The 19,347-nt window shown below is 40.6% G+C and overlaps 1 protein-coding gene and 1 long non-coding RNA gene across 2 annotated transcripts in view; one reads left to right on the top strand and one right to left on the bottom strand.

The window, feature by feature from the left end:
• Positions 1-19,347, bottom strand: part of LOC122464001 — a 41,413-nt gene that overhangs the window by 2,551 nt on the left and 19,515 nt on the right. The window lies entirely within an intron of this gene.
• On the top strand, positions 3,366-19,153 carry LOC114019958 (uroplakin-2). Its single transcript, XM_027824206.3, has 5 exons — positions 3,366-3,642; positions 8,827-8,982; positions 11,054-11,291; positions 13,748-13,827; positions 15,610-19,153. Exons 1-5 carry the CDS (start codon positions 3,561-3,563, stop codon positions 15,750-15,752), a joined length of 699 nt encoding a protein of 232 aa, XP_027680007.1. The 5' UTR covers positions 3,366-3,560; the 3' UTR covers positions 15,753-19,153.

Genomic DNA, 19,347 nt, shown 5'->3' with positions numbered 1-19,347 from the left:
CTCAGTCCATTCACAGCAAAGTTAGCACCATCTCACATTTTGTCCCCAATCTCAGCCAACAAACCAAGGATGGAGTAGATTTGGAGATTATTTTTAAATCCTTCTTCAGCTGCTCTTTCAGAAACCATACTGTTCTCAATTTGTGAGTTATTGCAGGGTCTTCTCCTCGACCCCTTAGAAAGAAAACAACATTCATGTCTGTTCACATTCAGTCCAAGTGCTGATGTTGCTCCTTGAAGAAATGCTCTGATGTTCAACGTATTTACCTGCAAGGGCTAAATGCCTAAATGAGCATAATAAAATCATTGAGTATCAATTATGTCTCATGCTTTTATCTGGGCTATGGAAAAAAGGAACTCCCTGAATGCAGCAGATTCATGTTTTAAATTACAGGAATTATAGACCAAAGATTATGTGGTATTACAGTACACACCAGGAGCAGCAGTCTGTTGTATTCTGAATGGGAAGGCAGAGGTTTCCCTCCCAACGTACTATGTAAATTCAGGGTTTTCCATTTGCAAGACCAAACTGTACCTATTTTCATTCCCCAAGAAACCAGTTTTAAAGGAATGTCTGGAACAGTCTGCACTTCTTTCCAGTTAGGATTTATGGATGGAATTTGATTGAGCAATCCACATGCTGATGCCACAGAGGCACCATTAGCCCAACTTCTAAGTCATAAGGTTAAAATATTAACAAAGCTCTATGATCAGATCCACACATTGCTGCTCTCCTGTTAAGACTTGACATGAACCATGTCCCTAAAAAAAAAAAAAAAAAAAAAAAAAAAAGGTCTCAAGTTGGGAAGGCAACCAATCTGAATGAACTATGACCATCTGGAACTGCCAGTTAGAACAGCTGCCAGCTCATTGTGTTTATATAGAGAGAGTTAACCAGAGCTGAGGGTTTTGGATGATAAATAGGAAAAATAATATTTGCTACACAACACTGTTCTTCCAGAGGCATCTCAAAAATGATTTATAGACCTCATACTCCACCCACCCACCACTGGAATGCAGCCAGCTCTGGAGTGGAATGTGGCAGACATTCTTTGCTAGCAGCACTACATTACACCACACTACAGATTTTTAAGAGGAAAAGGCCTATGCAGGAAAAGACCCACAAAACTGTGACAATGGAGAGGTAGCTAGTGTACTGTGACTGCTGCTTATTACACTTATCATAATTGTCTTCCCGTTACGTGGTGCTTTCACCTGCCCCTGCCTAGCACAACAGGCCACTGATCCCTGAGTGAGGCCCCAAAGGCACTCCCACAATACAAATAACTATTAATAACCATTTCGCCAATTGATACTCTCGATGGAATTTACATGAACAAAATGCCATCATGTGCCAGCAATGCCCCTCTGCCATGTACATTTGTCAAACTGGACAGTCTCTACGTAAAAGAGTAAATGGACACAAATCAGATGTCAAGAATTATAACATTCATAAACCAGTCGGAGAACACTTCAATCTCTCTGGTCACGCGATTACAGACATGAAAGTTGCTATTTTACAACAAAAAAACTTCAAATCCAGACTCCAGCGAGAAACTGCTGAATTGGAATTCATTTGAAAATTGGATACAATTAACTTAGGCTTGAATAGAGACTGGGAGTGGCTTAGTCATTATGCAAGGTAGCCTATTTCCCCTTGTTTTTTCCTACCCCGCCCCCCAGACGTTCTTGTTAAACCCTGGATTTCTGCTGGAAATGGCCCACCTTGATTATCATACACAATGTAAGGAGAGTGGTCACTTTGGATAAGCTATTACCAGCAGGAGAGTGAGTTTGTGTGTGTTGGGGGGGGTGAGAAAACCTGGATTTGTGTTGGAAATGGCCTACCTTGATTATCATACACATTGTAAGGAGAGTGGTCACTTTAGATAAGCTATTACCAGCAGGAGAGTGGGGTGGGAGGAGGTATTTTTTCATGCTTTGTGTGTATATAATAAGATCTTCTACACTTTCCACAGTATGCATCCGATGAAGTGAGCTGTAGCTCACGAAAGCTTATGCTCAAATAAATTGGTTAGTGTCTAAGGTGCCACAAGTTCTCCTTTTCTTTTTGCAAAATGACATTATTCACACTTGAATTTGGCTAGTACACTGGAATTAACACTTCTGTTTTGTGTCATGTTATCCTAATTGACCAGAAATGGATTTCTTGTTTTTTACCTCTTATCTGAAAGACATATCAGGCAACAATTCACTACAGACTCAGAGGGTAGACTACCATTTACTCAGTTCCATTTACTCATGAATCTCCAACACCAATGCCTACATACAGCACCACTTAGCTTGAAGGCCTTCAGTCCTAGCTAAGGTTAGTATTCTTGATCCAAAAGTGGACAGGAACATTTGACTTTTATTCTATGTTCAGTTTCATCAAAAATCTAGTAGGAAATTCTAAGCAATAGCCTCCAACGCCTCAGTTTTCCCTGGGGGATTGGAGTATATGTCATCCAGGCTTCCTCACTCCTCTTAGTTTATAGCAATATTCAGGGATTCAAGAAAATGGGGATATTATTTCCTCCAAAAATAAAGTTGATGTACCTTGGGTTCACCACACTCTTGAGCATAAAGTTTATAGAAGCTACTCTTACAGACTACGGTATAATATAGTGAGAAAAACCTTCTTGCTTACTAGATCGATTTTGTCCCACCTTTTCTTTGAAAGCTGTAGGAATACATATCTGTGAAGTGGGTAATTTATTACTGTCTCATATCTACTGTATAAAGATCCGATTATGTTAATCTTTTGAGGGCAGACCTAAAGGAGCCCTGGATAAGATCCTGGGTCCCTGCATTATAAAAATGACTAATCTTGCCCCCTCCACTCCCCAGAAAAATGATACAGTATGTATAGTGGAGTAAAGGATACAGCTCATCCTCTCAAATTGACTGAAATTAACTAAACCAAAGGGCCCCGCTATTAGAATGCTGACTCCTAGAGATTATAGGTTCTCTTTTACCTTTCACTTATCTTTCCTTTTCTCCTTGGGTGCCTTATGGAAAGAAACTGAGAGTTTTGGGTAGGTTATTATTTCATCAGTATATGTTTTACATCAGCTGTGTGCATCATCTTTAACACAAGCATCTTTTCTCTATTTCATGTAAAGATGAAATTGGGTTGTGATTTTCTCTATGAAATCGATCCGTTAGCTGAATGTCATTTAGAAATTATTTCTCATGCAAAGCTCTCTGAGCAGGCTGGTCATTGCCAGTGGGCAGAAGTCCTCTCGCTGCTCTCTTGAGCATTTAGGCCCAGATCCAGGAAAGGACTTAAGCTCCTACTTCTAAGCCCTTTACTGGATCAAGTCCTTAAAGTTCCCATTACCTTTACACCCATGTTGTTGCCTCACTGTGTGACAAGAATTGCAGCTTTATCTAGTACATGCCTCTCCCTTGTCTCCTCTCTTCCTTTTCTCCCATCCCCCTTCCATGTACCTGTTTAATGAATGCAAATCCCTCCCACTTTTCCAAGGCAGAACATCTATAGACCAAAAAACTTCTCAGTTGTCCACCAAGTAGGACTAATCCCTTCACATTACAGCAATGAAGCTAATTCAGCTGGTTTGCTTTGCTGGCTGCCTTGGAATAGGATGGACTGTTCAACTGTCCAGTTTAGACAAAATCTGTAAGTACCACATTTCTGTTTCAGTAGTAGTAAGCTACATTGGGTTTTATGCTTTGAATTAATGTATTTATGTTTAGTAATGCTCAGCCGAATTGATGCTGTAACAGCGCAACCCAGGTTTAGATGAACAGGAAATAATATAGCAATATTTAATTTTATTTCAGATTTTGGTATTATTATTTATGTAGAGCCATGCATATAAGGAGTTTTACAGGCAAATAAATGTCTTTGTTAGAAGATATACGTATTTCCCACGTGAATCCTTGATTGTAAAACATAATTCTATTTGATATAGAATTTTGAACCATTTCAGGCCAAATTCTGCCATCATTTACACCAGCATAGGTCTGAAGTATCTCCATGGACTTCAGCTTCCACTGTCATAGTGTGGGCAAGAAATTATACCTTTTCCTTAAGAATTTACTGATATGTACAGCTCCATGCATGAACATGGCACTAAATAAAATAATAAGAATAGGTAATATTAATAAAGCTAATAATAAATCAAATTACTCTAGATTTATACAGGTGTAACTGAGAAAAGAATTTTGTCCTTTAAATCTGATATTTATATGTGTACTGAACAAAGAAAAAAATTAAAATTCCATGCTAGATGAATGATAGGTGAAAAGAAACTATCTAAATTGAAGCCAAAATAAAAAATGGTATTAGGAAAGTACCAGATTGTATGATCTCCTTTCTCCTGGTGTAGTTTGTAAGAAGAAGAAAGGAAAATGTCTCTGATATACTGCAACAAACTTATACATTGTAACCATCTTGTAATTCAGCAGTGTCTGTCACACTGATCAGAATGCTCCCAAAGGGTGACAGAATACTAAAGGCAGGAAAGTTGTTGGTAACATTCTGTAGTGTCTTAGTCAAGGGAAGATAAATAGTGCACATGCATAGGAGAAATGTGTAAGGTCACTTCATTTATCTATATAAGCATTTTAGTTATCATTAGCGTACAGTTAGTGCAGATAGAGATCCTATTATTCTTTATAGGAGTGCAACATTTTTAAGGTCAAACACACCTATTCTTGACCCTTTTCTTCACCCCTAATTCAGTATTCATATAGAGGTTGATTTTCAGCAGTCATTGGAGGTACAGGTGCTCAGCGCCTCTGAAAATGAAGCCCACAGCATATTTCATTATGCGTATAATAATGTGTTCACTTAGCACCCAACCCAATACTGCCTGAAGTCAGTGAGAGTCTTTCCATTGATTATAACAGGAGTTGGATCAGGTCTTTGATGAGTGATAGGTACATGCTTTAAAACTCTGTTGATTCCTTCTGAATGAAAGGAGGTATTAGAAAACAATCTACTGTTAGTAATTCATTAATGGCACTATTTATTTTTACATTTTGGACCAGATTCTGCTCTCTGTGATACCAGTGTAAACCCAAAGTAAGGCCGTTCAAGCCAATCAAGTTGCTCCGGGTTTCTATTCAGAGCTGAGTCTGGGCCTTTGGCTCCAGCCCTGCAGTCCTCAAGCACGAAAAAATTCCATGGGAGTTTTGCCTAAGGACTGAAAGATCAGGGTCTTCAGCATAACAAAGTAAACAAAATTGAAATCAGAGAGGCAAAGTCAGGTGGATGTGGTAATCGCTTTCATTGGACCAGCTTCTGTTGGTGAGAGAGAGAGACGCTGTCGAGCTACACAGAGCTCTTCTTCAGGTCTGGGGAAAGGGACTCCCAGGGTCATAGCAAAATGCAAGGTGGAACAGACGCTGGGAGTTCCTTTCCCCAGACCTGAGGAATAGCTCTGTGTAGTTCGACAGCTTCTCTCTCTCTCACCAACAGAAGATGGTCCAATAAAATATATTACCTCGCCCACCTTGTCTCCCTACAATCCGGGGATCCACAGGGCTACAGCTACACTGCATACAACTGAAATCAGTACATCAGAATGCAAAAGGAAAAAGAATTAGCATTAGGACAAATGGCCAAAGGCCCTGTAGAGAGCACAATGAACTGGCTCACATTACATTGGTATCCAGGCTGACCACAATGCTATACCTGTTCTTCCAGCAAGCCCAGGAGAGCCCAAGGGCTTTATCTCAGATGTGACTAAGGGGAATACTGTCAGATTAAAAGTCACATGTAAAAAAAAACCCCAGTCATTACTAACAGTACATTAGAGCATTCTCAACTAGGGGTCTGAGGCCCCCTGGGGGGCTGCGAGAAGATTTCAGGGGGGCTGCCAAAGCATGGCTGGCATTAGATTTGCTGGGGCTTAGGGCAGAAAGCTGAAGCCCTACTGCATGGGGATAAGTCCGGGTCCCTGAGCCCCACCATCCAGAGCTGAAGCATGAGCAACTTAGCTTTGCGGGGGCCCCGGTGGTGTGGGACCTCAGCCAATTGCCCTGCTTGTTACCCCCTAATGCCAGCCCTGGCTTTTATATGCAGAAAACCAGTTATTGTGGCACAGGTGGGCCGTGGAGTTTTTACAGCATGCTGTGGGCAGCCTCAGAGAGAAAAGGGTTGAGAACCCCTGCATTAGAGAATATTAAGGACCTGATTCTCCATTCTGTTACATTAATTTTAGGCCCCAGTTCAGCAACGTACTTAAGCATGTGTCTAACTTTAAGCATATGAGTAGTCTCATTGAAGTCAAGTTCTCCGTGGTGCAGCTGCAATGCATCTCCCATCTCCGAGCTCTCCCGTTGGCATAATAAAACCACCTCCGTGAGTGGCAGGAGCTATGTTGGTGGGAAAAGCTCTCCACACCGACATAGCACTGTGCAGATGAGTGCTTATGTTGGTGTAACTTATGTCACTCATGGGGGTGATTTATTGTAGTGTAATGTAGACATAGCCTCAAGTATCTGATAGCATCCCTCAAAGCTACAAGCTGAGTTCCTCAAATTCACATGGTATAAAAGTAGATGGAACATTCTGCATCTGCATATTGCAATTTTGTTTGATACATGTGTGCTTAAGCAAGCATCTGGCATGACAAGTAGTGTGGACTCGCTGACTTGACAGTAGTTGGAAACCCATTTCAGAACCAGTTTAGCTTTCTACTAGTACAGATAGGGCTATAGTCTTCAAAAGGGAAGCCAAGCCTAAGGCTTATGGTCAAAATAGTCAAATCTCTTCCATCTACATAGTGGGCATCAATTCTCTGACATTGAAACAGTCCTTAGGAGACTGTTCTAGCTGTGAAAGTTAGAGCAGCCCTGTAAGCTGCTTCACTTTTATAAAAAGGTCTGTTCTTCACTTTTATAAAAAGGTCTGTGTTTTTTGTTTGTTTTGTTTTGTATGTCATATCTACCAAATGTCTCCCTATTTGTTTTCCTTGGTAACGAGAAGCATTTTTTACTTCTTTGGGGGCATTAATGAGGAAGAGAGATGTTATTAAAAATATAAAGAGTTGTTTTTAAGTGTATAAAGGCTGGTGTTTAAACTAGCTATAATATTAATGTTTTATAACTACAAATGCTTCTCACTATAAACTGATCTGACACTGACTCCATACAATACCCTCACAGAGAGCTTGAAAAACTAACTTATCCACTGCAAGTAAGAAATTTTCCCAGATGGTTGCCAACAGCTTCTGAAGAATCTAAGCTTCCTTTCTTTTATTTTATGTTAAGCATTCTGGCCCTTATGGTGATGCAGAAAACCTTCCAGCTATGAACAGAATGTAAGCCATTGCAGTGCTGTCTTCCTAAGACTGCAGTCAGACAGCCCCAGTGCTTCTGCTGCTGCTTCAAGACCCCCGAAGCAGCAACAGAGTGAAAACTGACCATTTGAGATTTCACAGCTGCTGTTCAGTATCTTGTGGACAACAATGGAGCTGACAAGAATTAGATGAGGTTCATTCTGCAGCTGTTTGGGAAAGTAGTGGGCATCAGCAGTAGCAGGTGCTGGGGCTATTTGCTAGGAGGAAGACTGAAAAGCAGGGCTGGGGGAGAGGTAGAGAACCAAAATCCCAAGCCTCTCAGCAGCTAAGAGAGCTAATGGAAGAGTGGAGCAGTGGAAGCTTTACCACTCTTCAGATTCCCTCCACCACAGCAGCCAGGAAGCTGCAGGAGGGTTAAAATAGCAGAAGGCTCTGAGAACAGGAGGAGTGAACTGTCAGAGGGAATTTTCCTTCTCCTTTCCAGAGTCAGAGGCCTGGGTAGGAATTTATCAGTCACATACTACCTAGTGGCTGATAGGAAAGATCGGGCTTCCAAACAGACTCAAGGGACAGCAGCCTGGTAGGAATCCCAGCAACCTCCACTTTTTCAATAGCTGTGGGAGAGAGGTTGGCTTCTCACCTGGGCACTGAATTTAGAAAGTGGAAGCATCAAAGCTTTTGGGTTGGGGCTGGGGCTACAATTAGGGAAGTGCAAACATAGCTTCAAGCCACACCTTCCTCTGCCTCCAATGGGCCCTGTGCTCAGGGCTGGACTGGAGTAACAGAGAATCTGGCCCTATGTTTTTAAAATAGATTATTTTAAAATAGATTAACAATTTATTAAAATCAAACAGCGTGTAACTCTTTAATTCCTTTAAATAGCAGGGAGTGTGGCTTTAGGGGAATGGCAGCACGTCTTTTTCACAGAGGCTAGTAAGCTTAGTTCTTAGGTTAGTAGATATTGTTTATGTTTTTCGACATAGATATATAAAGCAGAACAAGGTAAGGTATTCTGCACTCAAGAGGGGCCTCTGCTGTGCTCCCAACCACAGACCCAGCGAGGAACTCGAAACCAGTTTGGTTACTTTAGTAGTAACCGCAAACCGTAAGTTTCATGGGTACATTCACCTAATTAAAATAACTAAGATTCTCTCCTAAACATTTGATCTGTTCCTTGAGTGTCTGTAGCATTAAAAAAAAGAAAAGAAAAGAAAAAAAGCACAAGATAAATAGTGAAGCTGTTCCAAAATTGTCTATCAGAGCATTTTTACAGTGGAAAATGGCTTTTCAATGAAAAGAAAGTTCTTGTGAAAACGTTTCTATTTTGTTGAATAATTTTGGTTTTCATTGCCAAAACCCCCAACCTGAAAAATGTCAATGAAAATGAAAAAAATAATTTTTTTTTGTGTCCCTAGAGATTTTTCATGATGGAAAAAAGTTACTTCCCCATCAGCTCTAAGAAATAAATCAATATCCATTAGCTAAATTTCCTGGTCATCATATATTTACATGGAAACAAATTTGCTCTAACATTATCTTTTTTTCATTTCCAGCACTAGATTTCTTTCCAAATGCGAGCGTGATTTTAGCAGCAAGAATGAGTTCATCTTTCATTGTTAATATTCCTAAGTGTATTCCTTCCTCTCAATTCACACCCACCACGATTAGACCAGCAGTAGCGGCTGTTGGTGATAAAGTTGCTATGCCAGGTAAGACGTATTCTTGATTTTCTCTTTTGATGTGTCAATTCTTTTAACTTGTCATTATTTTATTGGTTATAAACCATGACAGATGGACACCCTCAAAGGCCAAAGTCCTCCAGCCATCCACAGAAGACCAGATAGAGTATGAGCAACAACAGTGCAAGCTTCCTCACAATGCCTCACTGATGTGACTCAACCATGACTTAGGAGGACGATTTCTATGTGAGATCTCCATGCCCATCAATCCTTGCCCTTTAATGGGATTGTCAAAAAGGCGGACAACTATGGTTAGATAGTCTTTTTGATATAGCCACCTGTCTAGCAGCAACTTAACTGATACCAGCAGGTCATGCCACACAGTCCACTGCATTCAGATAGCAATGACTTTAAGTCACTATGAGTAGGAATCCTGGCTGGATTTCAGTATTGAATTTATGAGTGGAATTCAGGCTAGGCCTGAGGCTTTTTGCATATTGTTCTATAATATTCAGTACCAGGGTCACCAGAGAGTGTGATAATTTTGTAGTAAGTTTGTGGCATCATGCAGTAGACAATGCTAGTCACTTAATGGTGCTGAGGCCCTAAAGCAGTGGTTCCCAGTTATTTTTTGACCCACCCTTCAGGGCCAGCCCTAGCCATTTTGGTGCCCTACGTAGCCCCCACCTCCCGCCCTTTGGGGGTGTGTGTGGCCCCAGGCCTCTGCAGGGGGAGGCAGGAGCAGGCTTGGGGGGAGCAGGGGGGGGGAACTGGCCCCCAGCACAAGCCGGCGGAGTGGGCTGGGGCCAGGGCGCTCCACTTCCCGCCATCTGGTGAGTGCAAGGCAGGCCCGACCCTGCACTCACCGGGCGGCAGGAAGAGGTGGAGGAAGGGGCTGGGGCGGAGCAGGGGTGGGAAGAGGCGGGGCTGGGGCGGGGTAGGGATGGGGGCCATGGGGAAGAGGCGGAGCAGGGGCCGGAGCTGCACGCAGCTGCGTAGGGCACCAAGAAATTTGGTGCCCCAAATTTCCTGGTGCCCTATGCAGCTGCGTACTTTGTGTATGGTTAAGGACGGCCCTGCCACCCTCCTCTGTGATGCACTGGCCAATAGTCGCCTCCACCTGTCTCCTTGTGCCATGTTCTGACACATGTGCGGCATCTTTTTTTCTGTCTGTCTGTTCTCCCTCTCTGACATGTCCTGTCTTTGGTCTCCATTCTTTCTTTTCCTTTTCATCTGTTTTTCTCTCTCTTTCTTCTTTCTATTTTTTAAAAATAAATTCTTGCTCCTTTTTGGGGGCTTTTCTTGCTCCTCTATTCATATTCCCACTCATGCTGCATGGGTTGTGGGTATCCTTAGTGGCTCTTTAAGGCCAGGACACAGGCATCACATCTGTGCCCTATAATTGTCCTGGAGGCATCTCATTCCCTGCAACATGGCTGTGGCCTTCAGGGACAGCTAGTCAGAAAACTTTTGTTTAAAGCTTTTTCCTGTAAAAAAGGTGGAACCATTTTTCAAAGAGAATTTCCATTAAAGTTTTTTCTGTTTTCCAACCAGTTCTTCCTGCAAGTAGCCATGTTATCCAATCTATGCTCTATAGATACCCACACTGCTCAATCCATATACCTACTCTGGCCCCTGGCTAGTCACGATGTTGCTTAGTTGAGGCACCATGGTTCTGGCCCGTGAGTTATGTGCACGCTGTAAATTTGGGAGAGAAAATCATTTTCAAAGTTCAGTTCTATTTTCACACTATCCTTTCTTCCCTCATTAATACAGACAACGAGGACTAGGTTGGCACCTTGCAATCTGTCCCCCTCTGTGTCAGCTCATCCTGTGCCAATGCTCTATCCACTCCTCGCCTACCTGCACTGGTGAGGAAATAACACCTGCAGGGCAGCTACTTCTCCTACACATTATAACCCATGTTGCCTACCCAGGGGAGAGAAAGGGGCACCTTATGGTTCCTTACTCCCCTGTATGGGATGCTTGAGCCCTTTCTTAAATAACATCTGCAAACTGCAGCATCGGTAATAGGTTATGGTCTTGCTGCATTGATTGGTCATATGATTAATGTGAAATTTTTATCCTGTCCTTTTTCAAGCTGTGACAGACACCGATCAGATCAAATCCCTCCACTCTTCCTCTACTGCCCAAGTTTACTTTGCGGGAGAATTCAAGAGTGTCTCATGTAGAATAGCCAGGGATCTTGTGAGCATGGACATTGATGATGGGAACTACAAGCTGACCACAGTTGTAGGCTACCAGGTGGGGGTAGAAGTCTGTGAAAAAGCTACAGGCTCCTTCTGCAATCGAGTCCTTCAGCCATCGTCGATTTACAGGTACTGTATGAACCAACTGAAACAAAAGTGCATTCAGTATGGCTAAAATATTAGCTTTTGATAAGTCAGTGCTCTTACACAAGGTGATGCTGGCAACGTGAAAGCATGAGAGGGTTTCCTTTCTCTAGCAAATATAAAAAGGGTTAAATATTTGTTTTTGTTTTTTTAAAATGTGCTAGGCTGAGAGTTGTTTAAGAGTTGTTTCCTGCCCTGTGTAGTTCAGTCATTTCAGCTATAATTCAGGAGAGGTGAATTCCCAAAAACGCAACTTCCTTACTTCTGATTCATGGTCCCTAGTGTTTAATACATTTTGTTTAGACACCCAATGAAACCAAACACAATGGTTTTAGAGATGAACCTTTCAGGCTCCACAACTACCTTAGGACTGAGATATTCTGGGGAAGGCAACATGAGGGCTCTCTTAAAAAACATACATATGCATTCAGAAATGGGCTCTTATGTACACAGGACAAATTCTCTCCTCTGGTTCCAGCCCCTTTGCAAAGTATCCAGAATCTGGCCAGAGCTGCTGGGTTGAGACTAGAACTGGTTAGAAATTTGCTGACAAAATAGTTTTTTCATTGAAAACTGCTGACTTGTCAAAACTGAAACTTTTCGTGGGAAAGGATCAGTTTTGACAAATTTCTGAACTTGAAAAAATGTTGAAAAAAGTTTTGAAATTGTTAAAACGTCCTTTTTTGACATTTTTCTAAGCAAAAAATTGTCAGTTTTCTGGTTTGAAACCACATTTTGTTTCTAAATTTAAGCTAATCATAGTACATTTTAAAATATTAAAAAGGTCAAAATCAAAAAGAAACATTTCAAAATGATTGAAACAAAACATTTGGATTGCCCCAAACAAATCCCCCTCCCCACCCGATATCCAGTTTGCAAAAATTTTGAGATTTTGAGTAAAGCTGGCAGACCTGGCTCCCATGCCAACCAACCCCCACTACAGACTAGAAGGTGTGCTGGGAAATTGAAAGGGCTCTTCCAATTCACAGCTGGGTATGGTTCCTTACAGCTTGTCTACACATTGCAACAGTGCACGCTAGAGGGGTGTGATTTCTGAAGTGCACCAAGGCGTTGTGCACTAATTGGCCCATGTAGACTTTGCTGGGGTTAACTAAGTTCACTTGTGCACGTTACTTGAGTGCTGTTTGAAACAGATCTACGATAATGTGCACTGAGGAGCATTTAGTGCACATCAGCATGGTCTACACAGGCCAGTTAGTGCACAACACATTGTTGCACGTTAGAAATCACACCCCTCTAGTTCACATTGCCACACTCTATAGATAAGCCCTAGAGTTCATAGCCAACTGTTACAAATTACATCAGCCCCATACCTATTCTAACTTATGCTGAGGCTAGGGCAGCTAAGGCTATTTCTACTATAAGGTACGCAGTGTAGCCACTCTTTGATGGTAGGAGAAAGCTCTCCTGCTGACAAAATAAAACCACCCCCAATGAGGGGCGGTAACTATGTCGGCGAGAGAGCATCTCCCGCCAACAAAGTGCTGTCCATACTGGCGTTTTTCTCGGTAAAACTTTTGTCGGTCAGAGGTGTGTTTTTTCACACCCCTGACTGACAAAAGTTTGACGGACAAAAGCCTTAAGAATCGAGGAGGCAGAATCCCATTTTGCAAGCACATATGGGCATCTGAGTGTACAATGCCAGCTTGTGAAGATGCAATGGATGCATGCACTGTTTTTCTATTTTTTCTCATTACACCTTCTGAAAATCAAAATGCTCTATCTAATGTAATGCATTATCTTTAGAAAGCTTCCTTATTGCCAGATACCATAAGTGATAGTTCACAACTGTAAACTCAGACAAAAAGAAAAGTTATAGGTAGAGAACAAGGGTCTGGTCTAAAGCTTACCAAGTTCAAAGGAAGTCTTTCCAGTGATTTCAATGGGCTTTGAATCAGTCCCATAAAGTGACTCAGAGAGATTAAAGAAAGAATTCCATTTACCTGGATGAATTAAGAATGAAATGTGGAGATAGAAGAGTATGGGTGGATATGAAGTCAAAGAGGAAGGGAGGAGCAAATCCATGCAGAGTTTTGAAAAATGAGGATAGTTTCTTAGGTGAGTAAGAAACAGTGACAGACCCAAACCAAAACACTAGGTCCAAAACCCCTCCCGCCAAATACGGGTGAGCTTTAGAGCTGAATGCCAACTCACCATTTTGGACATGGGTCCATCTTAGTAAGGAACCATTTCAAGTAATGGTGGGATGGGAGTCAGAAGGTCCTTCTTTACGAACACAGAACAGGCTGTGACAGCAATTTTCCATCATAAAAAAATGTTTGCTATTGTTTATGGTGGACAATATTAACCTAGGTTGAAAACAATCCAGAGCTAAAAACTGAACTAGACATACAGTGGCATTTTGTATGATCCTGCTAAGGAGAATGTTTAATGTTTATTTTTTTCCATGTTTATTTAAGGGTGAATTTCTTTATTCTGGATGAAAATGCTGTAATCAGAGCTCACACAGGCTGGTCAGATGCCATACAAACAAACAATGGTGAGTCTCTAACGTAGTGAAAAAGTCACTTCAGTTATTCTCCTTAAGCTCCTGTCATTCGGAGTCATAAAATCACCCTGTTACAGGATAATAAGCTGTTCTGCTAAAGGTATTTTAATACTAGCCTTTCTCTATCCAGTTCATAGAACTGTGCAGAAACTTGGGACTGGATTATCATTTATACCAGACGTATTTTATATCCACTTTGCAGTTAATCAGTTAATTTACACAGGTGTAAAGGGCTACAAAAAGGTGGAAGGCACGCGAGAAGCAGGCACCAGGTTTCATTTAGCCTGATTCATCACTACAATATAGGGGTTAAATAATACTAATAACAAATAATTAATCTGTCTGAGATTTCAAAATAAGTAAACAACAACTTCCTACACTAAGTTAGACATCTAATGCCTTGTCTTCACACAAAGTTGTATGGATTTAACTAATCTGGTATAAAAATTGATTTAGTTAAACCAGTGCAAAAGCTCAGCTTGGACACTCTTAAATTTATTTATACCTGACTTATATTGAATTAGCATAAATGGATTCCTTGCTGAATTAAGCTGAATTGACATAAGCCATTTTAAAATTTATTTGAGAGATTCCACCTGGAGACTGCACCAGTTTAATTATGGATCTTAAAAAACCAGATGTTTAGGATATGACTCCACTGAAATCAGAGGTGAAATTGCAGCATGCGCTGGCATATCTGTGCTAGCTTAGATGTGGCTAGTACGGCCAAAAATAGCACTGAAGATGTGGCAGCATGGCAGTGCGGGCATACCAGGTACTCTAGGCACATACTTGCATTGCTAGCCTTTGCTGAACTCTGTGCCTTCACCTCTTCACTGCTACCTTTAGCTGCACTACCTAGATTAAAGCTAATGTCAGTATGTCAGACTGTCCTGAAATCACATCTCTGATTGCAGTGTACATATACCTTTAGACAAATTGCTAGTTCGTGCATAAACAAGGCCTGAATATCTGAATGCAACTAAAAACCACATGCTTAGATGTCTAAATAGTAGGGCTGTCAAACGATTAAAAAAATAATTGCAATTAATTGTGAGATTTAAAAAAAGTCGTGATTAATCACAGTGTTAATCGCACTGTTAAACGATAACAGAATACCAATTTAAATTTAGTATAAATATTTTTGGATGTTTTCCAACATTTTCAAATATACTGATTTCAATTACAACACAATACAAAGTGTACAGTGCTCACATTATATTATTTTTGATTACATATATTTGCACTGTAAAAAAGATAAACAAAAGAAATAGAATTTTTCAATTCACCTCATACAAGTACCGTAGTGCAATCTCTTTGTCGTGAAATTTCAACTTTCAAATGTAGAATTTTTTTTTTTACGTAACTGCATTCAAAAACAAAACAATGTAAAACTTTAGAGCCTACAAATCAAAGCATGAAGGATCATATGAATGTTTAGCATATCTGGCATGTAAATATCTTGCAACACTGGCTACAACAGTGCCATGCAAATACCTGTTCTCACTTTCAGGTGATGTAAATAAGAAGCAGGCAGCATTATCTCCCGTAAATGTAAACAAACATGTTTGTCTTAGTGATTGGCTGAACAAGAAGTACGACTGAGGGGACTTGTAGGCTCTAAAGTTTTACATTATTTTGTTAACTGCGATGACAGTTCTACTAAATAGTACTACTTACACCCTCACACCATGGTGCAAAAGGGAAACATGGGTTTGAAAATCTACCCCGATGGCTTTAACTCCCTAAATATTTTGTCTTTTTACATTTTAGTGACAAGTTTCACGGCATATGATGGATCATTCTTAGGGCGGGCCGGAGGAATGATAGTGATCACGGTACTGCTTTCTGTTGGTATGTTTGTGCTCGTGGTTGGCTTAATTGTAGCAGCAGCTCTTGGAGGAAAAAAATCATAAATCGGGCAAGCCAAGATTGCCTTCCAGAACAAAAACGACTACCGATCTGAATGAACTGCTTTCCAGGAATCAAGAATATCTACAATAATGAGTGCTGTATTAGAAAGGGAATATGAAGAATTAGAAAGGGAATATGAAGAATTAGAAACAGTATAAATCAGAATTGAAGATGTATAATGTATCAGATGAAAACTGTATATAGCCTGATTTACAATGTGACAATTTTTACATCAAGTGCTATCATCAGAGTTGGGCCCAAACCGAACAACCCTGATGTTTGGTTCCAAGTTGGCTTGGGCCTTTCTCTAGCTAAGGTACTTTGGTGCCATAAACAAAAATCCATCGTCATTAACCCGAGACATGTAGCTAGGGAGTTGTATATCACATGTGTCACAGTGCACGACTTTTAATTCTAGCAGCAACATTTCTGAGGGTGCTTGGGCAGGCTTCATATTTCAGTGTCTTAACACATCTGCTGTGTTAGTGGTTGTATGGTGTACAATGGTTGATTACGGGTGCACTGAGGGCTATGGCTCATTGTGTGTAGTGAATTTCTCTTTACACCCATGTATCAGAGGCCACCATCTTTGAGTCTGATATTTCACGTTGGCTGGACATGATATATGGTGCATTGTGATAACTGGCATAGGAGTTGATTTTATATACCTGATCCTTAGAGATGTTGAGCAGCTATAACTTCCATGAACCCAAATCCACAAGCATCTCATTGACATCAATGAGAGCTGCAGGTCCCTGGTGTCATGACCCATAGGGCTCAAACCCAGGTTTTCAAAGGCCATAGGAACAACCACACTCCAACCCGCCACCTGGCAGTCTGCTGCCAATGGCTTACCTGGTATCCATGAAGCCCAGCCCCAGGGTTAGGCTCTGCCCTGAGGTCCATTTGGCAGAGCCCCAAAGCAGCTGATTGGCCCATTGGCCCTACTTAGGACTGCAGCAGGAACAGTAAGTTGTCTGAACAACTGGGATCCACTCTGCTTGGGACTGTGTGCCTTGTGGCTCCATGTCCTTGATTTCTTGGCATCTGACTTGTGGTTCTGGAACTCCAGTTTGTTTCCTGCCTCTGACCTCCTTGGTATCCTGACCCATCTTGACTCTGGTTCCTGACCTGTGGTTCTGATCCCCAGTTTGTCTTCTGCTTCTGACCTTCTAGTATCCTGACCCAGCTGACTCTTGCTCCAACTTCTAGGTTTGACCTGGTTGCGACATCCAATACCTCTCAGGATCAAGCCCTACCATGGTATTGTAATTGTCCTGATGAGTTTACATGGTTTGCATATTGATCCATAGTAACGGTTATTCTCCTGAAGGGTCTGTGCCCAGGGCCACTCTGAAAATTTTCACTTATGCTAACCACTAAAACTGAGCTGAAAGAACTTTTATTGCTTTGAGCTGAAAGGCCTCATCTCAGCTGTCAGAATTTACCTTGATGTTTTGGCAACTGCACTCAGACCTCTGAAGTGGTCCAGCTGCTAGCCCTCGGAGGTGTAAGTATTTTCAATTAGTATTTTCAGTATAAATAATAATACCAATAACCAAATTAAATTCTTTAGGTTTGAGGCTCTGGGGTGGTTACAGATAAATTTAGTTTAGTCAAAGACTGTGAATGACACCATGAGTGATAGAATTAAAGACTTCATTTAAAATAGAAATTGAAAATAGAATAGATGGTTAAAGCAAACAGGAATTATGATATAACCATACACTGCATTTTTATACTCACATTCCAAAATGAAATGGTGCACCAGGGGTGACCATTCCCTGAATGAGAAGAATGGGTAAATAATCCTTTTACTAATAGTACCTTGATAATGAATGAGCATGCTAATCTAAAATTAATGTGTTATCCTTTTTAAAATAATTTACAATAACACCCTTGATTAATTAGCATTAAGCCTATCTTTTACCATATCTATATTTCTGCTATATTGGCTATTTAATATTAAACATTATCTTTAACAACGGCATAAATGCCATTCCAATAACTGTCAGTATAGATAGCATCCTTCCAAAACAATTACATTACATCCAAAACTCTTGTTAGAGCCAAACACATTTACAAAATGGCCTGGGGTTATGTCCTAAGTTATCTCTAACTTGGCTATGAGTTGTCTTTCTTCACTTCACCCATAATGTACCACACTCTCGCTATTGTCAAGCCTAAACTTTGGCCCCAAAATGTATTCTCCACTTACATTTTTAGCACATTTCAATTATATTTTATGTAATATAAACAAACATCACTTTTATAGGCTACAGAGGACAGGTTCCCAATCATCGTCATGTGGCAAAAGGAAAAAAATACTGGAAAAAAAATAGATTGAGAAGATGGAGTCTGAGTTTAATGGAGATGTGAATATGGCAGACCCCTACATAATTATATAAAAGTACAGCCTATAACTAAGAGAGAGAGTGGGAAATGATAGAAATACATTGGGCCAAATTCTGCTCTCAGACAAACCCATGCAAACCCATTGACTTCAATGAGGATGCACAGGTGTAAGTGTGAGCAGAATTTGGCTCTTTGGGCTGAATCCAAAGCCCACTGAAGTCAATAGGAAGTTTTCCATATGACTTCAGTGAGTTCTAGATCAAGTCCTTTATGTTTGGTTTCATCGGGTAAATGTACCCCTCCAAATCTTACAACTAAGTATAAATGTAACTGTCAGTGATTACTTTTATGAAGTAATAACTGTGTCAAAATGAAATAAATGACAATCTGTGATGAGGATTTAAAAGCAATAATAATAGTGGAAATTCGCTGCAGTTTCATGATGATGCTGAATTTCATGAAACCCATAATAGCAAGAGTGTGATATATCAACAGAGGGCATTCAACAACTGCTCTAGAGCAGTTATTCATTTGTTAGGGGCATAATTCCTATCAATGATCAATTAGCAATGGTGTCCGTTGGCACTAGTGTTATGGTTTACAATCCTTTACCATATTTTCATAAATTGCATTCAAGTCCTTGGTTTAATAGAATGCACGTAATCTACATTGTACTGTCCTGCTAAATTGTTATGTGTTCAAACTCATAAAAAATTTAAGCTTTCCCCCACCCACCTGTCCCACGTAATAAAAAGGGCTTGGGGTTGCTTCCTCTCTTCCGAACACTTTGCTTTTTTTTTTTTTTTCAGAGGAGTTTTGAACATGTGAACTACTTTGACTTTCAAATAAAAATATGAATGCTGTATATAAAATAATGACCTCCGTGAATATGTTCTGATGTTTTTGCAATGCAACTGAATCTGGGTTGAAAGGAAAAAACTCCAGCCTGAATGAAAAAATTAAGTTGGATTATTTTCCTAGAAGGGTGACCTGATAAAAAAGCAGAGATCAAATAGTAAAACATTTTGACAAGACTGATTTGTTATTCCTTTAGACCATTCTCCAAATTTGACTGAAATGCATTTGGGCCTGAGGCCTGGTCTACACCTATGGATTCCAAGGCAGAAGGGATCACTGTGATCATTTAGTCTGACCTCCTGTATAACACAAGTTGTAGAACTTCCCCAAAATAATTCCTAGAGCAAATCTTTTGAAAAACACTTGTATAACTACATTGGCTAG

Source organism: Chelonia mydas, chromosome 1, assembly GCF_015237465.2.
Source record: "Chelonia mydas isolate rCheMyd1 chromosome 1, rCheMyd1.pri.v2, whole genome shotgun sequence".
Taxonomy (NCBI): domain Eukaryota; kingdom Metazoa; phylum Chordata; order Testudines; family Cheloniidae; genus Chelonia; species Chelonia mydas.
This window is presented reverse-complemented; position numbering and strand designations above follow the sequence as displayed.